Below are 21,217 nucleotides of genomic sequence, written 5' to 3'. Positions count from 1 at the left end.
AACACAAACAAGACTAGTTATGCCCACTTGGATTGCCTCAAGAGCTGTATGATCTAACTAGTGGGCTACTTTTAGGTAGACACCGCTAACCCATAAAGGAAGTTGAATAACTGATGCTTCTTTCACCTTCTTCTCTTCTCGCCGTCAATCGTCGGCGTGCAAATCTCAGGTTTGCGCCTCTGTATTCGGTACATCGGTAGAGAGAGTTGTAAGTTGATGAAGAAACTCCCAATAGTGATCGATGATCAAAGCCCTCAAACCTGAATAAAACTAAAACAAAAAGGTCCTAAAGACCAACAAAAGAGGCCCTAAAGATCAACAAAAAAAGCCCTAAAGACCAACAAAGAAACATAACATTTATTGTACATATTACATAGAAATCTAATTACATCCCCGTGGCTATCGCCGGAAATCCACCAATGTCGCCGGCAAACCGCCTTTGTCGCCAGAAAACCGCCATTGTCGCCGGACAACCATCGCCGAAGAATCCTCGTTATCACCGATAAACCGCCACCATTATAATCATTAATCACCACCAAATCCGTATGTAATCTTCAGAACCGGTATAAGTCTACTCACTGAATTCTATCCCTCACTGGAAACCATATACAATACCCTAGTTTTTGAAATATAAATGAAGATCTCAAGAGGAAGAGAAATAGAGTAAGAGTAATATTGGTGAAGAAGAAGAAGGATAAAACCACCGCCAACAGTAATAATCTTGAAAATTTTCACCACCCAAATACCCATATCTAAAAATTGGGTCTAATAATCAAGAACAACAACTGAACTTCAAAAAATAAGAGAAAAATGAAACCTTGATGCTGATGATTTCCTGAAAAGTATGTTAGTGTTGTTGTTCTTTTCGATCTTGTTCATCTGCATCTGGTGTGGGTGGGTGATTAATGAAACATCTCCTATTGAAAATAATATAGAAACTACCTATTAAATCACCATATAGAGAGGGATTCCAGTGACAAAGTTGGACGAGAGGAATCAAATAATCTTTATTTAGATACAAAAAAAGAGGAATCCGGCGAAGGGTCCTCCCTTCGCCGGAGAAAAAAGGAAGTTCCTGGACGGTTACTTTCTAGAGAGAAAGAGGGAAGAGAGAGAAAGGGAGAGTGGTTCACGTGACACCCGATTGGGACCCTTCGTCGGAGAAAAAAAGAAGTTCTTGGACGGTTACTTTCTAGAGAGAAAGAGGGAAGAGAGAGAGAGAGGGAGAGTGGTTCACGTGACACCCGATTGCCAACCACTGATTAATGCCCATTTTTTTAGGAAGGTTTCTTTTCCATCTATTTCTTTTATTCTCCCTCTAAAATAACAAAATGCAAACTTTAGAGAAAGAAATGGGAAGAGATCTTCACATTAATTTGGTTAAGAATCTTGGATTTCTTTTCCTACTATTCTCTAACATTCAACATGGAAGGAAAGAAGCTCAGCTAATTACAGAAATGTTATTTTTCGAGAGAGAGAAATAAATATGCAAGTGTTGAAAGATTTGGTTGACTGATGAAGATCAAGTTAGATATTTTGAAGACAGAAGAAGAGGGCATTGATGATTGAGTGTGCTATAAAGAGATTGAAGATTTCTCTGAAGGTGAAAAGAAATATTTTTAGAGAGAAAGAAGCTATGATTCGACTACTTTCGTTGATCTCCTACTACTTCTATGTAGTGAAACCAGAAAACAGAGAAGGAGATTTCATTGAATCAGAGAGAGAGAGAGGTGGATTCGGTTATTCATCATCTCTCTATAAAACCAAAGGTGAGAATACAGATAGAGCATCTTCTCATTAGGGGACAGAAACTAACAGGGAGCCTTCTCTCGGCTAGAACAAGAGGGTGCTCTGTCCTTTTTCTCTCTAGAGCTTCCATGGTATACTTTTAGAGAGAGGGAGGATGAGAAGAACATAGCCAATTTCAGAGAAGAAAAGGAGAAAATCAGAACTGTAGAGAAAGGGAGAGTTAAACAAAACCATTTTTCTTTTCTTTCCTTTCTGATTTTCTATAGAGTTAGAGAGAGAGATTATTGCCATTGAATTTTCAGAAAGATTGTTATTAGAGGGAGTGAGACAAAGAGAAGTGTAGTAAACAGAGATGGTTCTGTTGGATTAATTAGTTTAATTGTCCTTCTCGAATACACAATTCGATAATGATTCCGTTCGACAAGTTATGTTACGAAATTAACAACAATATAAAGTATAAGTTTTATGACCGAGTCGAGTATTGGATACTCTCTCCTTAAGACGTTATTCGTCCCGCAATGGTGCTAAGCCGGGTTGTATATACGAATCGTCTCCCAGGATAAAACAGTCTTACCTTCTTGAAGCGCAGCACTTCGTTCTTCAAGAAACTTCGAACCAAATACGTAGAGAACTCTCTTAACTTCTTAGACTTCTAATGCAAACTCTAAACTCAGAAAACTAATTGATTTTTCTATCTCTAAAATGAAATCTGGATTATGTATATATAGATGATGGTGACTACATGGAGAGACATCTATATGGAGAGACATGATCCTAGGGATGTGTCTCTTTTAATTTTAATTCAATCAAGGCAATGGTTGAACCAAGGCAATGGTTCAAATTGCCAACAATCCCCCACATGAATTAAAATTTATTCTACATGAAGACTATGCAAACTGACAATGCATACAAACTAAGAGAGTTCATATGGAAGTTGTTGCATCAGGAGAGGTGGCTTTTGGCTTTGAACCTTCCTTAGTGTATGACTATCGGACTTACTAATTGATTAGTGAACATGATGTCTTGAACTATTCAATTTTCGCAGTAAGTCGATACAATAGCCAACACACAACTTCTTCCGTACATATTTGATTCTTTGGTTGTGTCCTTTTCGGCCCTGGACAACTCCTGGATTCATGAGTGCTTTAGAGAATTCCGCCTTAAGACATTCTCATAGAACCGGCATCAGTTCTACACTCACATAGGTGATGTCCTATGAAGAGTACCCTGACGTACCCCACTTGTTTACACAAGAATATAGGCATCATTAAAAGCATCGCTTATCCTATCACCTGACAGGCAACACTGATAATTAGGAATGGGTAAGAGAATGACTCTTTCAGTGTTACTGGCGAGTATTTCACATTTATGTTGTCCCTTTTGAACCTAGATCTTGGGATCTCCAGTCAACTAGGTTGGGTTTCTATTGCGATCTACTCATTTACTTTAGGCTTTAAGCCCATTCCCCTTGATAACTTGTACATTTGCTCTTTCGATAACCCCTTTGTAAACGGATCCGCTAGGTTATCCTTTGATTTTATATAATCAATTGTTATAATTCCACTTGAGAGCAAATGTTTAACGGTATTATGTCTTCGACGTATGTGTCGAGATTTTCCGTTATACATTTTATTATGTGCCTTGCCAATTGCCGATTTACTATCGCAATGTATTTTAATAGCAGACACCGGTTTTGGCCAAATTGGAATATCCTCTAGAAAATTACGAAGCCATTCAGCTTCTTCTCCAGCTTTGTCTAAAGCAATAAATTCTGACTCCATGGTTGATCTTGCTATGCAAGTTTGTTTTGAGGACTTCCATGAAACTGATGCACCACCTATGGTAAAAACATAACCGCTTGTGGATTTAGAATCGTTTGTATCTGAAATCCAATTTGCATCAGTATACCCTTCAAGAACTGCAGGGTATTTGGTAAAATGTAACCCATACTCCTTAGTATATCTTAAATATCTAAGAACTCTTATCAGAGCACTCCAATGACTTGTATTTGGATTGCTCGTAAACCTACTCAATTTACTTACTGAGTATGCAATATCAGGTCGTGTACAATTCATTAGATACATCAAACTACCAATTATCCGAGAATATTCTAATTGGTTAGTACTATGACCCGTATTCTTAGTTAGATGTAGACTAAGGTCTACTGGAGTTTTTACATCTTGATTATCATTTTTGTTGAATTTCTCTAAAATTTTCTCAATATAATGTGATTGAGATAAAACTATTCCATTAGAAGTTCGACATATCTTGATTCCAAGAATTAAGACTGCTTGACCTAAATCTTTCATATCAAATACTTTTGATAGCATTTCCTTCGTAGATTTGATCATATCTAAATTGCTACCCATTATTAACATATCGTCTACATACAAGCATAGAATTATAACTCCGTTGGTAGTAGATTTAGTGTAGACACATTTATCACACTCGTTAATACTAAAATCATTTGACAACATGGCTTTGTCGAATTTCTCATGCCACTGTTTTGGTGCTTGTTTCAGCCCATACAGTGACCTCACTAATTTACAAACTTTCTTTTCTTGACCGGGTACTATAAACCCTTCCGGTTGTTCCATATAGATCTCTTCTTCTAATTCACCATTCAAGAAAGCAGTTTTAACATCCATTTGATGTATCTCTAAATTATATAGAGATGCTATAGCAATTAATACCCGAATTGATGTTATTCTCGTAACAGGAGAATATGTATCAAAATAGTCTAATCCTTCTTTTTGTTTAAATCCTTTTACGACAAGTCTCGCTTTGTACTTGTCTATAGAACCATCCGTTTTTAATTTTCTCTTGAAAATCCATTTATAACCCAATGGTTTACACCCCGGTGGAAGATCTACTAACTCCCATGTATGGTTCTGAAGGATAGACTCAATTTCGTTATTTACGGCCTCTTTCCAAAATTGAGATTCAGGAGAAGACATTGCTTCTTTGTATGTTTGCGGTTCTTGTTCTAACAAATATGTGAGGAAATCCGGACCGTATGTTTTGGCAATTTTTTGTCTCTTGCCTCTTCGGAGTTCCTCTTTATTTTCTCCTGCTTGTGGTTCTTGAACCACATTCTCTTTATCATTTTGGTTTGTATTTTCATTGTTACTAATATACTCAAATTTCCTCTTTTTGGAACTTTTCTCATCGTCTAATTTACATGGAAATATGTCCTCAAAAAATGTAGCATTTCTTGATTCGATTACCGTATTAACATGTAAGTCTTGAATTTCAGATTTATGTATGAGAAATCTGTATGCACTACTATTATGTGCATATCCTATGAAAATACAATCGATAGTTTTTGGTCCAATTTTGACCTTCTTTGGGGTAGGAATCGCCACTTTTGCTAAACACCCCCACACTTTGAGGTATTTATAAGAAGGCTTTTTTCCTTTCCATAACTCATAAGTAGTTTTATCCTTTTTCTTATGAGGCAATTTGTTCAAAATATAGTTTGCTGAAAGCAAAGCTTCCCCCCACAAATTTTGGGGTAATCCTGAACTTATAAGTAATGCGTTCATCATTTCTTTTAAAGTTCGATTTTTCCTTTCAGCGACTCCATTTTGCTGAGGCGAATAAGGAGCCGTTGTTTGATGGATAATACCACTTTCAGCACAAATATCAGCAAATGGCGATTCATATTCACCACCTCTATCACTTCGTAAAGTTTTGATCTTTTTATCGAGTTGATTCTCAACTTCACTCTTATATATTTTAAATTTTTCTACGGCTTCATCTTTACTTCTTAATAAGTAAACATGACAATATCTGGTACTATCATCTATAAATGTGATGAAGTATTTTTTCCCACCTCTTGTCTGAACCGTTTTTAAGTCACATATATCACTATGTATTAGTTCTAACGGTTCTGTGTCTCTTTCAACTGAACGGAAAGACGACTTAGTCATTTTTGATTTGACACAAACTTCACATTTATGATTGGGATTTAAGTCGAATTTAGGTATAAGGTCCATGTTAATTAATCTTCTTAAATCGTAATTAACATGTCCTAACCTCACATGCCACTTAATACAAGAATCAACAATATAAGCGGAATCATTAATTTTATTAATATTAGGAATAATAGTCATTACATTCATTTTGAATAGACCTTCACTTAAATATCTTTTCCCACGTACATCCCATTAGTAGTAAGAACAAAATTACCCGATTCAAATACAAGCTTAAAGTCGTTCTTACTTAATAAAGAACCGGAAACTAAATTCTTTTGGATGTCGGGTACATGAAGAACATTTTTCAAAGTTACTTCATTGCCAGATGTGACTGTTAGTATAACGGTCCCATTGCCTTCAACTTTAAAGGTTGTCGAATTTCCCATAACCAAAGGTTCGGCATCTTCCACCTTTTTATAAGATGAGAATAATCCTTTATCTGAACAAATATGATGAGTGGCACAAGTGTCTACCCACCATTCTCTTGGATTATTAACCAAGTTTGGTTCAGAAATAACGGCACAAAAATTTATCTCTTTAACACCACCAGACAAATTATCTATCACTTTGTCTTCCGTCTTTTTCTTGTAATTTTTCTTCCAAAGTTTGGAGCGGCAATCTTTGACAAGATGTCCTTTCTTGTTACAATTATAGCAAGCCTCTTTGAACTTCTTAGAGTTCCCTTGATATTTTCCTTTACCAGGAAAAACAACGTCAATAACCTTATCAAGGTTTTCCCCATGAGAAACATGAGTTGGAGGGACAAGAATTTTGTTTCTGATGTTGCTTGTCATTTGTCTGTTAAATACAAAATTTAACAGACCTCATTAGAGTCCCACAATATAATATTGTAATTGCATTTCAACACACTGTTATATATTATATTCGTTTCAATTCAAACTAACTAGTTAAAACTAATTATATGCATATATAGAAAGCAATAAAATAGCATATCATATTATTGACGACTTTGTGTAAATTCAAACATGGTTACAGGAGAACCTAAGTTATCAAGACACCTTCGCGATAAAGTGTAATCTACATACTACTTCTAACATTATAATTGAAACCCAATAAATTGTGGCCACCGCCCTGGTCTCATTGTTTCTTATGTGATAGTATGTTACTATGTTAACAAAAACTGATAACTAAAAGTTCATGGAACTCTCTGGACTCCTCATGAAGGAAAGAATCAAATGTAACATGAATAATTAAATTGGACAGTAACTTTGGCAATCACTTGTTACCCAAACATTGCTACTGTCTACTCATATCTTATGGAAATAAGAAACCCAATTTTTCATGCATTGGTGTACTTGGGTATAACCCCATTAAGTTGAACAACATAGTCAGACATCACTTAAGTAAGTCTAATGATAAATTATATAATTCAAACTTGAAATTACATCAACAAGCGCTGACATAAACCAAATCAATTTAACATTTGATGTCAGAAAGTCAACATACTGTAGTAGACATACTTATAACATTATATTGCCAATATGTGGTTGCCACTACATGGGTCTAGTTAGTTTTCTGAGATGTATAACAGGAATGTGATCAATGTCTTACGGAAATAGGATTTATAGGATATTTAAACTAAACAGTCAAGTCCTTATTCATTCCCTGTACTAAAGACAGAATATTCTTAGGTTATTATTATGGTAAGTTGCTCATGGTAGTTCTGTATAAGAACCATAACCTCTTGACAACGTGCAACCAATTTGAAATAGGCATATGACGATGATGAGGGAACACAATCTTGCATGTGTACTTCAGGCATGTCTTTCTTTAAAGTCGTTTCTATACTATTGATCTTAATTATAATAACAATACTTCAGAACTATTAAAACGTCCCTGGAATAGTGGTGCATAAGTAACCAGAACAGGAAACAACATAACTATGACAGACACTTATTTATTTAGGCAAATAACAGTAACATCGGGCATCATCATATTATAAGGGAATTAATTTGTCGAACAGAATTTCGAGAAAGTTAAAAAGAATAACGTCTTAAGATTGTTGGATTAATTAGTTTAATTGTCCTTCTCGAATACACAATTCGATAATGATTCCGTTCGACAAGTTATGTTACGAAATTAACAACAATATAAAGTATAAGTTTTATGACCGAGTCGAGTATTGGATACTCTCTCCTTAAGACGTTATTCGTCCCGCAATGGTGCTAAGCCGGGTTGTATATACGAATCGTCTCCCAGGATAAAACAGTCTTACCTTCTTGAAGCGCAGCACTTCGTTCTTCAAGAAACTTCGAACCAAATACGTAGAGAACTCTCTTAACTTCTTAGACTTCTAATGCAAACTCTAAACTCAGAAAACTAATTGATTTTTCTATCTCTAAAATGAAATCTGGATTATGTATATATAGATGATGGTGACTACATGGAGAGACATCTATATGGAGAGACATGATCCTAGGGATGTGTCTCTTTTAATTTTAATTCAATCAAGGCAATGGTTGAACCAAGGCAATGGTTCAAATTGCCAACAGGTTCTTCATCATTTGTTCATCATCAACATTAAGGAATCTATTATTTGGTGATATCTCTTTCTTACTTTTCTTGTAATCTGAATTTTGTAATCTCCTCATGCTTTCTTTGATTAATCGATGAATATGGATTGCTAACTCTCCATCTAGGTTATTAGGATGAAACTGATCATTCTTGAACCTTTAGAAACATATTGTTATTTGGTTAATTCTTTAATTGTAATTCAATGTCTAAATTGCTTTTAGTTTGTTAAATTGGTTTTCTTTTTATTGCCTACTTTTAAATTTGATATATCATGCTTAGGTTACATTCTTTGATAATATATGCTTATTGATTGATAGACAATAGTTTAGAGATTTGTTTTTCAAAATAAGACAATTACAATTTTATGATCTAAGAACCGATTTTATCGAAAACATCTTCCGAAATTCGGATAGTTTATTATCTAGAATTTTGAGTTATAGAAAAAGAGAATTAGTTAGTTAACTATTTGTGCTAAAGGTGATTTTATGTGGTGGAGTCTAAAATCTTAAGTTTCTCCCCCATCGTTTTTCTTGTAACATTAGTTTCTTTAGCTACTTTATTTCATCACCAAAACCAGATCATTTGAAAAATCATGCTAGTTTTAAGTTTTAGAATAGGTTTGACTTAGTCTCTGAGGATCGATCCTGGTCTTACCGAGCTTTACTACTTGACCACCGTGCACTTGCGGTGTAGACCTTTTAGGGATCATCCAGTCCATATCCGAATGGATACTTTCCTGGCAGGACCCATCACAAACCGATTACACCTCAAATGACATTCACTTTGTTATTATAATGCGACATATATGGAAGGCAAGATGTAATCACAGTTTCCAACACACGATAAACACTATTAGCACAATTATTAAATTTATTATGCTTTTTTCCAAAAATGACTAGTGTTAAGAAGAAACCTTTGACTACAACAATTGGATAATGGCAACCCCCTAATCTACCTTTTATAAAAATAAATGTGGATGCGTCTTTTACATATATTAATACCACTATTGGAACCAGTATGATTATTCATAACTTTCAATCAAAATTCGTGGAAGCAAAAGTAAATACAACTCGAGCAAGAAATAGTGAGGCTATAGCCATTCTACAAGGCATCTCGTGGGCGGATGATCATAATCACAAAGAAATCATCATCGAAAGTCACAATTATCTGATACAACATCTGAAAAACCCAAAGCATAAAATTCAATGACAATCGATGGTTCATATGCGGAAAATTAAGGAAATCAGGAACAAACTAAATAGTGTCAAGTTTAACAAAATAAATCGCAATCAAAACATTCAAGCGGACAAGCTGGCGAAATGGGCAAGGAGGAAAAATAGGTCAAAACTCTGGAAACATGTACCTCATTTTCTGTCTAATATGTATTGTAATGGTACCCCTGTGATTTAATGTTATGAAACTTTCAGCAAAAAATAAGGATAAAACAATACAAATAATATTAAAATACTCCCTCCGTCTCAAATTAAGAGACCCAGTTTCCCTTTTGGTTTGTCTCAAAATAAGAGACTCATTTCCCTTTTTATCATATAAAATTCATTAAATTTCCAACATTACCCTTTATCTCTATATTAAACGTTTGTGCTCAAATATATATTGGCCAACAACCAAAAAGGTAACTAAATCAAAATTACTTCACTAAGAATACTTACTTAATTTTTTTTTTACTACGAATATTTTGTTCTTTAATTTTATTCGATTAATACATACACGAATTAAAAAGACACAAACAATTCAAATTAAAAGACAATGACATCAATTGTTTAAAAATTAACTAACAAATACGTGGAAGTAAGAACTTTGTCAGACCATTGTTTCAAACTTGATTCTGCAGAAATTCTACGACATTATCTAGTAAAACACGGTCACATTCAAGTTGAGAAGGAAGATTTCCATTGTTTTCTAATTATCCTTTACTCATGTGTGGGATCTTATAGTTATTGCCCCCGTGCACTTTCATTATCTCGATCATACATTGTTCCATAGTTAGAAAATTACGATTGAGCATCTTTGACGGTAAGTTGTTGAATGACTTCTCCACTGCACAAATCAAGTCATCAATGTTCTTGGGTCCTTCTTGATGTTGTAATGACTGACTAGCTCGAAAAAATCCAAGATCTAAGACGTTCAAACCCAGACTATTTGGTGCTTGGCAACCCAATTGAATATCAAGTCCAATGTTTGAGACGGCTTGGCGAAACTTAACATCATTTGGGCTAATGTGAGGTTTTGCATTATCTTGCTGAATATAAATGGTATCCGAGAGACTATCAAGCGGGCATTTTTCTTTTATTGTTGGCAAAATTTTTTCGATCAAGAAAGATCGAATAACATCTTTATTTACAGATGTTATTGGTTTCGTCTCTAAAGTACCGGCAACACGATTTTTACTGTTTTTCTTTGCCGGCACTTTACATACCAATGGAAAAATTCCGATTTTTCCTGAAAATAGTTCATTACCTTCGAAATCAGTTTTTGGTCTACCGACAGCTGCAATAAACATAACCTTACTAATAAACCGTTTACTTTGACAAGTACGATGCGGTTCCTCTTCTCCGTGGAGGAGGTAGTATTTTTGAGTTTCTTTGGTCATGTAAAACCATTTCTCATCAATATGGATATAGTTGTACATAATGCGAAAAACTGGATTGGTAGTAAGACTATTTGGATCAAGCATCGACAAACAAAACCGAAGTCTTGTTTTCTTGTTTTCATTTGTCCAAGACGGTTTTATAGCATTTGAGTGTGGTACAAGCATACCTTCTTTTATTCGTCTATGAAGTGTATCTTTCGAAACATGCAAATCATTTGACATGGAACGAATATTTGTGCGCCGTTGTGGACGAAGCTCTTTAATTTTAGCGGGATCAATTTGAATTCTTTTTCGACCAACACGCCTAGAAAATCGGTGAGATACGTTAACAATTTCTCCTTTAGCGATGCATTCTTGAGCACGATTCCAAATTCGTTGTATGGTTTTTCTATCGCGCGAAAATAAAGTTGTCGTTTCACTAATTGTACCTTTCCGTAGTTTATCATTATCACTTCTTATCCAGAGGTTATCTAGAATATTTTGACGTTCTTGATTTGAAACTTTTTTCTTAGAACCAAAGTTAGAGGGATTCAAGTGGAGATCGGACATCGAGAACTAAAGAGATTTAGAAAGTATGGACTTGAATTTCTAGTTTGGTAAACAAAAAATTACTCTAGCTAAAGGGTACACTGTGTATGAAGATGAAAGTCATGACATATATAAAGCTCAAATTTTTGTATTCTTTGTCTAAATCAAGTTTTGGCGGCATACTTTTTGATTGATTAAATCTAATTTTACTCTCAAAAACAAAATTTAAGTTTCAACCAAATTTTACCTCCAAAAAATTTAAATTTAAGTTGGATCTAAATTTACCTCCAAAAAAATTTCAAGTTTCAACAATTTTTTTGTGAAAATATTTGTGTCAATGGAGGAATTATATAGAAGTCTATTTGTATTTGCTTGATTATTGGTAACAATCTAACTTGCAAGAAAAAATACCATCCAATTTAAAAGAAAAATACCATCTAATATTAGGAACAATTTATATTGTTACCCAAAATAATTTGACCATTAAATTGAAATCTAATTTTCCTCCACCTATTTTCGGTAAAGAAGTTTATTTTAGATTTAGTCTAAAAAAAATCACACAAGTCTGAACATTAAATGAGGGTATATTAGTCAACATATATTATTTCATATGATAAAACAGTAATAATAATATTAAAATAATAAATCTACCAATTGTTCATCAATGTCCACAGTATCTACGAAAATCAAAATCTATTTTTGAAATATTATTATAAATATGTTATTCATACGATAAGATAATAATTTAAAAATAATAAATGTCTACCAATTGTCCATGGATGTCTATGAAAGTCTAAAAATATAAAATTAAATTTCCAGTATACAATTTTTCTATGGACTCAATATCTTGAAATATCCACATAACATTTTGTCTATAACCGAATATCTTGAAATGCCCACAAGACATTTTGTATATGGACCAAATGTCTTGAAATGTCTATAAAGTTATTTTGTCTATGGATAAATGTTCTGAAATGTCTTGAAATTTCAATGAGACATTTTGTCCATGGATGTTCGTCCAAATTCCTATCCATTACCTTACGACCTTCCGTATCCAAAGCATTCATGGGCGCCCGGTGACAGAGTTTGTCACTACTTGCCTATCCGATAGATCTTAGGTAGACGAACGTGGGTATAGGTGGTTACTCGGTGACCCGCCCAAGATCGTCCACTTATGTTTCCCGACCGACCTAACTCGTTATACCAGTTCGTCTACTCACCCTTTCTACATGCCGCTAGCTCGAGTAATTGTTAGCCTTCAGATCTTTAGAGTTAGCGAGAGTTGTTAGATTTTGATGGATTATCATATATAACCCTAGAAATCAGAAGAAACGATCGACTGAATCTACCTCTTCTTTTCCTCTTCTCTTTTCGTCACTCGCTTCCTCTTTCCTTCGCCTCTCTTTGAATCTAATCTCCACGACTCCACCAAGGAAGGAAATTTACCCTGTACTTCCTGCTATCTTCTTTGTGTGATTTGAAGTCAAAGGGTTTACACAACGAGAAAGGATCGACTTCAATGAGGTATTTTCTCCTGTTGTCAAACATAACTCTATTAGAGTATTACTTGCTATGGTTGCTTTGTATGATATGGAATTGGGGCAACTTGATGCTAAGATTGCGTTCTTACATAGGGAGTTGGAGGAACAAATCTATATGCGTCAACCAGAGGGGTTTGAGATTCTCGGGAAAGAAGACCAGGTCCGTTTGTTGAAGAAATCCTTGTATAGATTGAAATAATCCCCTAGGCAGTGGTATAAGCATTTTGACACCTTTATGGTCAGAAAGGTAATCATAGAAGCAAATATGATAGTTGTGTGTATCACAGGAAACTGTTAGATGGTTCTTATGTGTATCTACTCTTATATGTGGATGACATGCTGATAGCTTGCAAGGATATGTCAGAAATCCACATGTTAAAGGTGTGGTTTGTTCCAAGTTTGGGGATGGCGGTGAGCTCAGCATCAACTTGGAACTCTTTATACATGAGTCTTGGTATTATCATCCTTTATCTCCTTCGGTTATGTTAATATTTCTCCACTATTCTCTTCAAATTGATGTGCCTCTCTATCGTTCAGTGAGTGGTATGCTTAGAATATTGAGGACAATGTTAGTTTTAAGTTTGGGGATGCAGGATATGACCATAACCAATGCATGACCATGGGTTTCAAAGACAAAAGGGTTCAAATTAGCCAAAATTTAAATTTTTTGAACATTTTGAGTAGATTTGCATGTGATAGTAGAGATAGTTTTAAGAACGTTGATGCTTATGTGTCTAGTTGATGAGTTTTGTGATTGCTAATGACCTTTGCATGAAAGTCTAGTCTTTTAGACTTTGTGTCGTACCATTGGAGTAACATCTTAGTGAAGAAGAAACATCTCTAAGAAGCCTAGAGTAGTCATTAGTGGAGACTTAACACATGTGAGTGCTTGAAGCCTAAATTGTCCTTCGAGTGTACTCTTCCGCACTAACTCCGAGTAAAATGAAGAGCCACTCAACCTCGTAACTTGTAAAAGAGCTCATTTGATCTCGTGTGCTCAGTTTTCTTAGCCACTAGGAGTGTCACTAGGATAGCGAATTAACCTTGCTCTTGTAGTCTATAAAACCCGATGAGAATGCCAACTAGAGGGGGACAGATACTCCATCATGATCCATCATCTTATATTCTAAAAATGAAGACACGAGAAGAAAGAATGAAGAATGTCAATAGCAAGTACGGAAGGAAATTGATTACAAGAATATAGTATTGTGTGAGTTGTGTTTGTTTTATTTTGTGTGATCGTTGTATGTTATGAAAAAGAAAAAAAAGTGATATGAAAAAAAAGGAATAAAGTGGTTCATGTTTATGTTGAGCATGGTTAGCTCTTTTGTATGAGTGATGTGATTGTATACATGTGTTTGTGTGTGTGGTTGATGAATAAGTATTCAAAGCAAGAAACAAATGCGGAATTGCTTGAGAGGTTCTATCATGAAGAAATCGACATTCTCGAGAATCCATCATCATCATAACATCTATTATATCCACCAACCTTTGGAAGACATTCTTAAAGGGTAGAATGGGTGAGAAGGGCGAGTGAGTATCCCCACTCCATTTAGTGACTAGTTCCTTTTAGAAGATCATTTGTTCTAAAATGTTGTCCTCGCCCCTTTTTAGGTGTTGAGTCCATGTTAGTGATCACACTCACACATATGAGTGAACCATTCTTGAGTGATTTCCTATTTGGAGTGTATGTCTGTGAGGCCAAAGTCAAGGCGAAATGTACTAAACTAGGAATCAAGACTTTGTGGCTTCGGAACATAGATGTTGCCCATTATGGTATGACACGTGCATTGTTAGATGAAACCATTAGTGAAGAGGCCTTTAGCTTTTACATGAACTTATTTACTTGATTCATCATGCGTTGACATGCTTAAACCCTTTACTATATGAACCATGCTTATCTATGCATTGGATGTTGGACCCCTGTATCTCATGAGATTCGATGTTTGCGGGTGTCATCTATGGAAACCCTCACAAGACAACATTCGTTCTTTAGGGGTAACCTAGGGGTTTAACGGCTTGTTGTATATGCTAAATGCAACCGGGATTCCTCCGAAAGTGAGTTAGGTTTTTATTTTGTTTTGTTTGCTCGAGGACTAACAAAGTTTAAGCTTGGGGATGTTGATGTGACATGAAAATGTCACATTTGATGCTCCTAACTTAGACTAATTAGTTTGTTTCGGGTGTTATTTTAAATAACTTGTGCATGTTTTCGTCATAGGTGACAAACATGAAGCTAAGCATGAGTTTGGAATAAAACGGAGCAAAACATCACCTTTTCCTCCCACATAAACATGAAGGGCAAGAACCGGAAGTAAGAAAGAGTATAAACAAGACCGCAAGGAATCAATTAAGGTCAAAGGAGACATTAGAAAATATGGGCGAAACCAAAAGAAAAGAACGCCAAGGGTATTTTTGTCCTTTCAAGAAATTAGAGATGTGGAGACATAAGATGAAGGCACCCCCTGGTTTCTAAATCAAAGCCCAACTCCAAAAACCCAAAGAAGAACAAGAGACCAAGGAAAATGAGAACTAAAAATCTATGGGCACCCACCTTTATGTGTAAGGTTTGAGTTGTTGAAAGAAAGAACACCAAGTCAAAGAAGAACTTTATGGGCACCCATCTTAAAGGTTAGTCAAGTTAACTAAGTCTAGGGTTGAGAGTTGATAAGAAAAATCTACCAAGTTAGAAGGGGGGTGTTATCTTCTACAACAAGTCTTGAAGTTAGACAAAGGAGGCTAAGGTTTGAGCTAGAGAGAGGAAGTAAGAGGAAGAAGGAGGACCCGACTTAAGCTTGGCCGGCCAACACACTAGGTCGGCCGACACACTAGGACCACCGAGCAACAACTTAGGCCTTCAAGATGAGCAAAACTCCGGTTGCTCACAAACTCGGGAGTTCACGAGACGGCAAGCTCATAGCACGGGATGGTCATAGGAGCAAGGTGACGCGCACGGGACAGCTGCACTTGGCTCGGGACAACACCACCTTGGCCGAACTTTTTCTTCTTTGCCCGGAATTTCTATGGTTTCCGACCACTTTCTTGGTCGAAAATCATAGGCTTTTACTCCCCTCATCATCATTACAGAAGGATAAGGAGACATCAAGTAACCCTGTCGCAATCCCTTCTTACTTGCGAAGTAACCATTTGCCCAACCATTTACCCAACCATTTACCATAACGGAGAACCTAGAGCTTGAGACACATTCCGTTATCCATGCGATAAATCGATCTGACACATTAAACTTCTTTAGGATCTCTCAGAGAGTCAACCATGGTTACACTGTCATATGCTTTCCTGAGATTGATTTTTATTGTGGTGCGCGCGGTTCCTTGATCTCTTGCATAGTCTCTGACAATCTCATGAGCTAACATGATATGATCCTGAATTGATCTACTTGAAATGAAGGCAGGTTGGTTCTTACTAATCATAGAGTAAATAAATGCCTTTAGTCTTATATTGATAATCTTAGTGATGCACTTATATATCATGTTACAACACAAGACATGTCGAAAATCTCCCATTGTGCTAGGGTTCGGGACTTTGGGAGAGACACCAAAGTCGAATTCACCTCTCTAAATAACTTGTCTGCTCTAAATAAATTTTGGATGGAAAATACCATATCCTTTTGGCATCTGCAATGTTTAAAGAATAAGGAGGAGACTCCATCTGGTTTGGGTGCTTTATCATATCCAATTCTAGACAAGGCTTCTACAATTTCTTCTCGAGTAATCGGGTATACTAAATGGCTTCCATCTTCAACAATAAAAGGGGATCGAAACTGAAAACTATCCAATATGTCATCTTCTTGAGGATTATCATCTTCAGTACCAAGTAAGTCTTCATAATAGTGAACACTTTCACTCGCAATATCAACAATTGTATTAAAATGGGTGCCACTCTCATCTATCAACCTGTTGATTATGTTTCTCAAATGTCTTTCCTTTACCGAACTATGAAAGAACTTTATGTTGTTGTTGCTGATGTATGAATTCTCCGTTATGTTGTTGCTGATGTATGAATTCTCCGTTATGTTGATGCATCAATGATGAGACGTGAAAATGTCTCATTTGACTCTCTTAACTCCGGTTAGTTAGTCCAGTTCGAGCTGTTACTCTGATGATTTGCTTGGTTTTCTTTCTCAGGTGTCTTTTACGGAGTTCAGGGTGAAAAACAGATGAAATCGGGAGAAATTGATGTCAGGGGTATTTTGGTCATTTTGTGATTCTGATTTCATGACCAGTATTAGTGCTCGGATGGAAAGTAGAGTCCAAGGTGAACCCGTAGGCGAAAACGGAAGTCAAATCGGAGTCCGGATGAATAAATTAGAGCAAGTCAAAGTTCGGGTCAAATTTGGTATGCTAGAAGTCAAGAGGGACACGTGGCTATATGTGTGATCCGACTCGACCCGACCCGACCCGACTCAAACCGACTCGATGACGTCAGCTGACGTCATCATCTTCTTCTTTCTTTTATTAGAACCGAGAGCTGTTCTAACCGAGATTTTTCAAAATTAAAACAGAGAAAGGAAAAGAAAGAAAGAAGGAAAGAGGGCTGTTGAAGATGGAAAGAGATACAAAGAGATTCTCCATTGATATCTATAGAGAGAAGAAGAATCATGAAGAGCAACTGAAATAAAGATATGGGAGAGGATGGAAAGATTTTTAAATCTTCTCAAAAGAGATATATATATAAAGATAGAAAGAAGAGATTAAAACCGAGAGAGAGAGAAGACAGATTCTTAGAAATAAAGATAATGGAGAATGAAGTAGGAAGGGTTGAATGGGAGATTGATCGTGATCTTAAAAGAGGAGCCGGATATATTTTAGAGAGAGAAGAGTATATTTCTTCTTGATTTTCTCGGCTGGAATCATAGGGTCTGCTCGACTGCTTCTTCTCTATAAAAACAGAGGTCAGACAGGGGCATAATCATCTCATCTTTGGGGATCAAAACTTCTCAAAAGCTCAATTAGAACAGAAAATCAGAGAGAGAGAGACAACACAGAGCATCAACTTGTCATCATCTTATCTTCATAACTTCTCTTTTCTTTGTGAGAGAGTGAAGAGAGTGATTGTAGAGAGATGGACAGTGAGTTCAAAGAGAGGAAAGCTTAATAATATTATCATCTTCTTTGTAATCATATTTGTTCTTATTCTTTTAGTGAGAGAAAGTGAGAAAGAGATAGTGAAGAGAGCAAACAGATTTTGGAAAGAGGAGGTTGTTGTAGAGAGAGAGAAAATCAGGATCCATTAGTCTTTTTGTGAGAGAAAGATTAAAGAGAATGTTAAGGTGTTGAGTTTTCTATGTCTTTGTGAGAGGGATTTGATAAAAATCATCACTCCATCTTTATCTTTGAGAAGCAACCAGGAGAATTAATATTTGGTTATCTCCTTCACTTTTATCTTTGATTTTGTAATAAGTTCATTATTTACAACTGATAGGATTTTTATGAGCAACTAGTTTTCCAATCTAGAGTGTTTGATGAAATCCATGTTGTTATTTACTTTCTAGGTGTGATTAAATTCGAGTCAGAGTAATATTTTGGTCGTTCATGTCTAATTTGCATTATTCTTAATTATTGATTAGTTCATTCATTATTCATCTTTCTTAAGTTGATATTCCATGCTTAGAATAAAATGCTTTGATGGGTTATACTTCTTAGTTGATGCATAATAATCGAGTAATTAGTATATAGGGAATGATGCATGTATCTTTAGTTTTTATCGTTTTAAGGAAGATATCTTCCGGACTTTAGACCATTCGTGTTTTAAAGCCCGAGTAATAAAAGTAACTCGTTGACTCAGTATTTCACCTTTAGAGTTGTTCCGTGGATAGATTCTGAACCCTTAGGTCCTTTCCCCCATTTGAGTTCATACATTTGTTTTAGTATTTTATTATTTTATACCAAAAACTAAATTTTCAAAAACAAAAACCGTCTTACTTCCAAGTCTTAGAATAGGTTCACTTAGTCTCTGAGGAACGAACCGGTCTTACCGGAATTTTACAACTTGACACCCGTGCACTTGCGGGTGTAGACCTATTTAGGGTAACCTTTCTAGGCCCATCAAGTTTTTGGCGCCGCTGCCGGGGACTATGTTTTAAATTTATTCTAATTTTGGAAAGTTTTTATTTTTGGTAAGTTTTGAATTTTGGATACTTTGACTTGCTTCTCTGTTTTTGGTGTGCAGAACACTAAGGAGCTGAAGAGAAGGCGCAACAAGGAGGAGGACCTCAAAAGAAGAAATTTACTGTTTTTATTTTTTTTGTATTTATTTTGGTGAGGAGAGACTTAGACTTTTTAGTACTTTCTTTTGTTTTGACCCTAAATTGGAGGGTTTTTATAAATTGTAACCGAAAATCCAACGAAGCCTCGGGTTCGAACACTTGAGGGAAGAGTGGCCCGGGTCGTCTACAAAGGTCGTCGCCCGTCTTGAACGGGAGGTAATTTTTCTAATCACCCACGAATCCCCTGTTAGTGGGTACTTTTTATAAGATCTTAGTAGTGCTTCTTCGGTTTTCGTGTTAAAAAAAAAAAAAAAAAAAAAAAAAAAAAAAATTTGGACCAACAGAAAGGAGTAAAGTTTAGTTACATAAGTGTCAATTCTCATCTCGTGATCGTGCCTGACCATCATGGCGCATTTTTCTAATGGTTGGACGTACCCTGTTGATGATGATGACCTTGATCTAAAGGGACCCGTCATCAACCGAACTGATATAACCTTAAGAGAATACCAACAGTTGCGTAAAGACTGGCTTAACGAACGTGGTACAACTCTAAGAGATTGTCAACGACTTAACGAGGGGAATAGGCTAGTTGAGCCTAACCGAACTGGTATGACCCTAGGAGAGTACCAACAGATGTGTAGAGACGAGCCTAACCGACCGGGTATGACATTTCAGGATTATAAACGAATGTCTAGAAACAGTCCGATTAGTGAGTGGAGTAGACCATATGAGCCTGATCAATCTCATATGACATTAGGAGATTATCAACAAATGTGTAGAGATGGTCCGATTAGCGATGGATATGGTCCGACGCCAAATATATATGAGAGACCTTATTGTCCACACTATTCTGAGACCAATGACTTTAGAGACAGGTATGATCCTAATATGTACGGAGGAAGTTTTTATCAAGAGTCTTCATTTAATTACACTCGTGAGCCTTATTATGAGGAGACTCTTGAAGATAGATCTCGATCAGAGTCCGAGAGTCGTCTTATTGAGATTATGTCACAATTTGCGACTCAAATGCAGCAGGATACTGAGTCCTTGGCTCAACAGATGAAAATGTTTAAGTCACAGTTATTCGCCGACGAGGAAGGGGGTTCACCACCCCAAACTCAGGAAGGTACTAGGTACGATGACGAGGTTAATACGTCTAACCCTAGTACTAAGTTAAATGTCGATGAATTTACTGATAATACCCTAGAGCCTGAAAGGTCTGATGACCTTGTTGTCTTGCTTCCTCCACCTATGTCATCTCACCATGATAGGACTACACTAGACATTGATATTCAAGATGATGGCTCTATGAGCAAGTTAGGGAAGGCCACTATTCTGAACTTTCCGACATTTGAGATTTGTAAGGAGTCAGCCTTAGATGAAATTCTAGGAAGGCATGATATTATACCTGACTGCGAGGCTTCAGATGTCTTTGAGGACATTGATAACGTTAGAGACATGTTAGATACTTTGTCAGACTGTGTACCTAAGGAAACCATGGACCTTGACCTGGTCCCCGAGCATATTGCCTTACCCTTAGAGTCTAGTTTGACCTTTCACATGGTCTCAGACTCGGTTGTTGATCCCTTTTGGGACACTTCAGATGTCTCCTCTAGAACGTCTATGGAAATAGTGGATATTCTATCCACTAAACTTGCAGATGACTTTCTGCCTTCGACGGATATATTGGCCCTTCATTGTTATGTCGATCCTTTTGATGACTTTCTAGTCATTGGTCCGAGTATTTATAGTTACTTAGTGGACTGTGCATCCACTAAGTTTGGGGATTGCCCCTCTTCTTTGATAGTCTCACATGCACTCTCTGCAATTCACAAAAATGTGAGACTATCGTTCACTGAAAAATTTGTGTTTTGGGTGGACCCACAGATGTATCGAATATTGGTTTACAGTTAATCACATATCTGTAATCCAGTAGGTTAATCCTTTTTATTTTTATTTTTTTCGAATCATCTGTTTCGTCTGGCTGAAGACGTTAAACTTAGCGCTTTCTGGGAGGCAACCCACGCTTAGGACTTCCGAATCAGGTAAT

General features: G+C 36.2%; 1 protein-coding gene and 2 long non-coding RNA genes across 3 annotated transcripts; 1 reads left to right on the top strand and 2 right to left on the bottom strand.

Annotated features, from left to right (window-relative positions):
- Window positions 1-1,326: 1,326 nt before the first annotated feature.
- LOC147530820 (uncharacterized) lies at window positions 1,327-8,491 on the top strand. The gene is made up of 2 exons (XR_015228450.1): window positions 1,327-2,104; window positions 8,240-8,491. It is a non-coding gene; the product is annotated as an uncharacterized LOC147530820 (long non-coding RNA).
- On the bottom strand, window positions 5,821-8,058 carry LOC147530821 (uncharacterized). The gene is made up of 2 exons (XR_015228451.1): window positions 7,963-8,058; window positions 5,821-6,524 (listed from the first exon to the last, which is right to left on the bottom strand). It is a non-coding gene; the product is annotated as an uncharacterized LOC147530821 (long non-coding RNA).
- Window positions 8,492-10,185: 1,694 nt separating the features above from the next.
- On the bottom strand, window positions 10,186-11,421 carry LOC147530819 (uncharacterized). Its single transcript, XM_086647193.1, has one exon. The coding sequence runs from the start codon at window positions 11,419-11,421 to the stop codon at window positions 10,186-10,188; it is 1,236 nt and encodes a 411-aa protein (XP_086503319.1).
- Window positions 11,422-21,217: the final 9,796 nt, after the last annotated feature.

This window comes from Eschscholzia californica, unplaced genomic scaffold, assembly GCF_041429995.1.
Source record: "Eschscholzia californica isolate CP2 unplaced genomic scaffold, dmEscCali1.0.p SCAF_6, whole genome shotgun sequence".
NCBI lineage: Eukaryota > Viridiplantae > Streptophyta > Magnoliopsida > Ranunculales > Papaveraceae > Eschscholzia > Eschscholzia californica.
Note: the sequence above shows the minus strand (reverse complement) of the source record. Positions and strands in the feature narration are given on the sequence as shown.